This window comes from Dryobates pubescens, chromosome Z (genome assembly GCF_014839835.1).
Source record: "Dryobates pubescens isolate bDryPub1 chromosome Z, bDryPub1.pri, whole genome shotgun sequence".
Lineage (NCBI taxonomy): Eukaryota > Metazoa > Chordata > Aves > Piciformes > Picidae > Dryobates > Dryobates pubescens.
Window position 1 is genome coordinate 97,854,890 of NC_071657.1, and position 6,000 is coordinate 97,860,889.

A 6,000-nucleotide genomic window follows, 5' to 3' on the forward strand; every position below is an offset into this window, starting at 1 on the left:
AACACTGCCAGAATCTTATTTCAGGCCTGCCTTTGTTTTCTCCAGCATGTGAAGAATTAGTACTTTTTCCTGGTTTAAGCAGAGGAGAATGAAGAGGGAAGTTTCCCCACTCCATCCTTGAAGAGATTTCTCTTGGCATATCCCCAGAAGATCACTCTAAATTTTCTACAGCTGTCTTGCATGGAGATACATTCTCAGCTGAGGGTCTTGAGATAAAAAAATACTTGCTGTTTATTGATGGTGAAAAGGGATGGAAACCCACCCATTCTTGTGACTGTTCTGAAGTGGGGTTGCATGACTGGTAATTACATGAGATAAGTCTGACTACTTCATTTCAAAACAGGTGACATATGTCAGGAACACGTCATCAGAGCAAGAAGAGGTAGTTGAAGCACTGAGAGAAGAAATAAGGATGATGAGTCATCTGAACCATCCTAACATTATTCGAATGTTAGGTGCTACATGTGAGAAGAGCAACTATAATCTCTTTATTGAATGGATGGCAGGTAAACAACTACTGTGACAACAAAAATTAAAGTATCTGTGAAGTCTTCAACTGTGTAGTTTCCCACTGTGTTATGCATCACTTTGCAAATTTCTGTTCATCTGCCACACTGTTAAAGTATCTGGAAGTCCCCCCCCAAAAAGCAGTAGTACAGAAAGTCTTTTCTCAAAACTTAAGGGTGTTTCATTTTCTTAAAAGTATGATTTTTCTAAAATACTATTTAGATAATTAAACAGCAGGAATTTTCTTTGCTTAGTTCAAGCCCCACTTACTAGAATAATTTGAGAGGCACAACTGAAGTCCAGAATCTCAAGTATCTATATACTAGTTCTGGAAAATAGAGGAAGATACTGCTTTTATTTGCTTGTCTACTTGTTCTTCTGTATTGGTACTTGGATGGTAACAGATGTAAGTTAATAGCCCTAAGAGGTAATGCTTACTGGAGGCTATGCATATGTACTGTCCCAAAGAAAGCTAGTACTCACACTACCTTAAATGTTCACCCATTGCATGCATTAATGTGTAGTTTATCAGCAACAGTGCTTTGTACACTGAGGGGTTTGTACGTTCTTTTAAGCAAGTATATAATTATTAAGAAGCATGAGGACTTACTTCCTTCAATGTGTATAGTTCCAGCTATGAAGTAATGAAGTCACTGAGTATGTTACTTTTGGCCTGTGAAACTTTTCCATGTGTTTTTAGGAAGGAGAAAACTAGTTATAAATTTGGAATACCAATACCAAGTTCCAGTTTTAGAAGGTACTGCTGCATTCTACTGATACCAAACATAAGTGTTGATAAAATGTATGTTGGTTTTGGTTTTGTTTTGTTTTTTTCAAATCTTCTAGGTGGTTCAGTTGCTCATCTGTTAAGTAAATATGGAGCCTTTAAAGAATCGGTTATTGTTAATTACACAGAACAACTGTTACGTGGCCTTTCTTACCTCCACGAGAATCAGATAATCCATAGAGATGTTAAAGGTGAGAATTGCTTTGAATGCCTTTGAAAAAAGAATATTCAGAAAGCATCATCTGTTTTGGCTTGAGATCTGTTACTTCTCTTGGATACCATCTCAACAGCTGTGTTTCTGTTGAGTTTGCCTGATCATTCTGAAGAACTAATTACTGAAGTTAATCAGAATGTTCATAGCATGCTTGGGCATATTTGCTACTCATGTCAATACTTCAGAAAAGTTTGTTTTTTCAGTTTGTTCAAATAAAATATGAAGAGCTTCAAATGCTGCTAGTTAAATTAATGCAAATGCATACACTGAAATGGTAGTGAGATATGTGAATGAACCAAAATAAAGAGATCGCTTTTCTAAGTACTCTAATAAGAGTATTGTGGTGAGTTTTCTTCCTTCATCATAGTTGAAAGTAAACTCATTTGTACAGTGTTTGAGCAAAATACGGGTTGTTGGGTTTTTTGTGGAAATACCAGCTTTACTGAATTTCTCCATTTAATGTCAATATAGTCATTCACGAACTAGAGAGATCTTAGATAAGTAGTAACACAGCAATGGCAAATGTCTTTGTTACTTCTTGTTAAAATAGGAAAGCTTTCAATTGCTCTGCAGTTCTCTTCAAGATACCTCAAAGTTGCTTAATAATAAAAAAAAGGTTTAATTTCACAGGGAGCTGCAAGCACTGAAAACTTACAGGGTTTTAGGTCACCATTTTCTTTCATTATTCTATCTCCAGGCATTGTTCCCAAATCCTGTGTTTGCTCTACTTTGAAAGTTTGATTGCTCCTTTAAATCTCTTGAACAGCCTCAAGCTGTGTGCAGTGTCATTCAGGCGTAACAGAAAAGGGACATTATTAGGCTTTGCACTTGATTTTTAGATTTCCTTGATTGGAAGTGGGGAACATCAACCTATTTGTAGTTTCGAAATGGAGGGAGGAAGAGTGTCTGTTCATCCTTTTGCACTTAATAGAGAGCCAACTAGCAGTATTTTTATTATGCTGTTGACAGGTGCCAATTTGCTAATTGACAGCACAGGTCATAGATTAAGAATTGCTGATTTTGGAGCTGCAGCCAGGTTGGCATCAAAAGGAACGGGTGCTGGGGAGTTTCAGGGACAGTTGTTGGGAACTATTGCATTTATGGCACCAGAGGTAAGAAACCAGTTTTGGAAGTTACTTCAGAAAGCTTGTTTGACTTCTTTAAGCTAATTTGTACAGCCAAGTAACATGAAAATATGTTTTAAATGTTTTAGGAATGATTCCATCATGGTGCTAATGACACTTATTTTCTCACTGTCAAAGGTGTTTTAAGTACTTTGTTATAAAATCTATCATAAATACTGTTACTAAAGCCTAAATGACCAGTTGATCAAGAGCTAACTCTTGCAAGGTACTTTGTCCCTTGCTCAGGCATTTTATTTACAAGGTCTGTACAGCTCTATAATCTTACAGCATTTATGACTTATCCCTGTCTCAACCTGAAACGTTAATCAGAATGCACTTGGCTGATGGTATTTCTTAAAATTACTTCCTTTTTTTTTCTCATCTAAATTATTTAGTTAAGAGACTGAATTGGGTAATCTGAGCTTTGGTCTGTTTTATGTCTGTCCAGGTTCTGAGAGGTCAGCAGTATGGTAGGAGCTGTGATGTGTGGAGCGTTGGCTGTGTCGTTATAGAAATGGCTTGTGCTAAACCTCCCTGGAATGCAGAGAAACACTCCAATCATCTTGCTCTCATATTTAAGGTGAGGTAACTTCTTGTTGCCAATATGCCAAAAAAGACACTTGTTTTCATATACAATAATGTGAACTTTATAAAAGCATCCAAGTAGTAGAGATTATTGCAGTAGCTCATCTTTATATTGGGGCTGTTAATACAAAATCATAGAATCAGTCAGGGTTGGAAGGGACCATAAGGATCACGTCGTTCCAACTCCCCTGCCATGGGCAGGGACACCCCACACTAGATCAGGCTGGCCAGAGCCTCATCCAGCCTGGGCTTAAACACCTCCAGGGATGGGGCCTCAACCACCTCCCTGTTCCAGGGCTTCACCACTTTCAAGGTGAAGAACTTCTTCCTCACGTCCAGTCTGAATCTCCCCTCCTCCAGCTTCATTCCATTCCCCCTAGTCCTATCACTACCTGATAGCCGAAGAAGTCCCTTCCCAGCCTTCTTGTAGGCCCCCTTCAGATACTGGAAGGCCACCTCGGAGCCTACTCTTCTCCAGACTGAACAGCCCCAACTCTTTCAGTCTGTCCTCATAGGAGAGGTGCTCCAGCCCTCTGATCATCCTTGTGGCCCTGATACCATACTGATACCAACAAAACTGTACTTGCTTGTTCAAAAGAGGAAAAAAAAGCCACCACACAATAATATGCAGAAGAAGCTCTGTTCTAAGATAAATACATAGTGTAATAGGCTAAAAAAAAAATTATGGAGTTGATCATGACTCTATGCAGAACACTAGAATTTGACTTTTCTTGTAATTCTATAAAACACAGGAGCAAAAGAAGTTTTTCGTTTGTTCATATTTCGTAGCGGGAAATGTCATTTGGCAAAAACCTGATCTTCTTCATTCAGGTGCTGCTGAAAGATATTAACCATTATGCCATGCTGCATATGAATGCTGTCCCTCCCTTTCCTAGGTCATCCATGTTGGCATTTCATGTTTCTTGCTAAGATCAACTTAGGTATATTTAATTCTAGTTAAACTGTGGGCAGGAATTAAGAAAATAGTGCTGCAAGTGAAGAAAGTGATCATTAGCATTTTCACTAGCATGAGTGAGGAAGTGTCCACAAAAGAAAACTAGCACAGCAGGATTCAAATATGTTCTAATTAAAGTATAAATCATTTGTGATAAGAGATGCCCCTGTCTTGGTTCTGTGTTTGTGCAGATCTGGTGATGCCACCCTGGTGTTCTCCATCATCTTGCTTAATTTGATCCAGAGAAGTCAAAATTAATTTTGGGAATGGTCTCTGCCTATCTGAGGGATTGCTCTTTAGGGTGGTAGCAGGGATAGAATAGGATAGAATAGATCAGGTTGGAAGAGACCTTCTAGATCGTGTCCAACCTATCATCCAATAGTAAAGACAATGCAAGTAACCGTGCCCAGCTTAACATATCCTGATGATATATCACTCTGCTTAATGTATCTCACAGTTGGGTTATAGCAGTACAGTGATGGTGACGAGTAGACTAAAGAATGTTCCTGTGTATGGCATAAAAGCCTGCTCAGTCGATGGTCTCAGCAGAGTGTGGCTGTAAGAAGAAAATTGAGTGCAAGGAGAGAGGCAGACTGTGAAAGGCAATAAATGTAAGGGCAACTTAAGACTCATAAAACAAAGTGGTAACAAATTTCAAACTGCAGTAGGAAATACACTAAGCATGGAAAAGCATGAAAATGATCAGCTTGTGGAATGTTTCTGGGGTAGGAGGAGGCACTTAAGAATCACTGACTTCTAAAAAGTTATTTTGTCTTTGTTCAGATTGCTAGTGCAACTACTGCTCCATCAATTCCTACACATCTCTCTCCTGGTTTGAAAGATGTGACTCTTCGGTGTCTGGAACTTCAACCTCAGGACAGACCACCATCAAGGGAGCTGCTGAAACACCCAGTCTTTCGTACCACATGGTAGCTACTATGTATAAAGCTAGAGCACTGAAGAAGATGCTACTGAATATACAATAACTGTTCTGCAGTGCAGTTAAGCACAGCAAATCATATTATTCTGCTGGCCTTAATGATAGATACATCAAGGACTTAAAGCCAGTGGAGAACCCTACCTAAGTGTGTGATTGACAAATCAAGATCTTTACCTAAGCTCATTATGCAACATTTCACGACTTGTGCAGAGATTTGTAAACTGTGCCTTTCAAACATCTGGCTCTGTGTGCACACAAAAGCATTTTTCCTTAACTCTGCATGATTACTTAGCAGACAAGCGATTTATTTTATTTTGATTTTTTTTCCAACTTTATTTGGAGCACTTTTTCAGCACTATTAGTAGCTGAGGGGCTCAGGATCTGTTTTTAATATAGCAATCATTGTTCCCTGTCACATCATGTAGATGTAAGCAGAGGATTCTGCAATGAGTCAATTTTCAGTGCTGGTCAAAAGGAAGTTCTGTATCTGTCCTTTTTGAATGACACAAAGTTCTTGGATCGACAAATCCAAACATTGACGGATACGTGAGAAGAACTTCCTTCAAGTAAGAGCAGGCAGTTGTGGTTCACTGCATTCACTGCTGACCATGTAATTTCTTTTGAAATTAAAGTTTATTTTCAATATATTTTTAACTTTCAGGGAAAGATAGTCTTTTAAAATAGTCTTTAGAAAAAAAAGATGCAAGCTGTGTTATGGAACATCTTGCTTATAGGAGAGGTTTAAAAACAGGTTAGCTGTGAACCTGAACAAAAACAAAAATGCCACCTTCAACAGGGCAGTGTTGAAGGCTCTGATAGTGTAGGTTATTTAAAACAACAAAACAGAAAAAAAATAATACTGTTCTGCATAAAAGAACTTAGTCTGAA

General features: G+C 38.4%; 1 protein-coding gene across 1 annotated transcript in view; it reads left to right on the forward strand.

Moving 5' to 3' along the window:
- The window catches only part of MAP3K1 (mitogen-activated protein kinase kinase kinase 1), a gene marked incomplete at its 5' end in the record, with an annotated part of 64,166 nt that extends 58,757 nt beyond the window's left edge, over window positions 1-5,409 (forward strand). The window contains 5 exons of the mRNA XM_054178276.1: window positions 344-506; window positions 1,354-1,485; window positions 2,478-2,620; window positions 3,081-3,212; window positions 4,956-5,409. Of these exons, the coding sequence (XP_054034251.1) occupies window positions 344-506; window positions 1,354-1,485; window positions 2,478-2,620; window positions 3,081-3,212; window positions 4,956-5,105 (720 nt within the window). The remainder of the gene's footprint in view (window positions 1-343; window positions 507-1,353; window positions 1,486-2,477; window positions 2,621-3,080; window positions 3,213-4,955) is intronic.
- Between the last annotated feature and the right edge of the window lie 591 nt (window positions 5,410-6,000).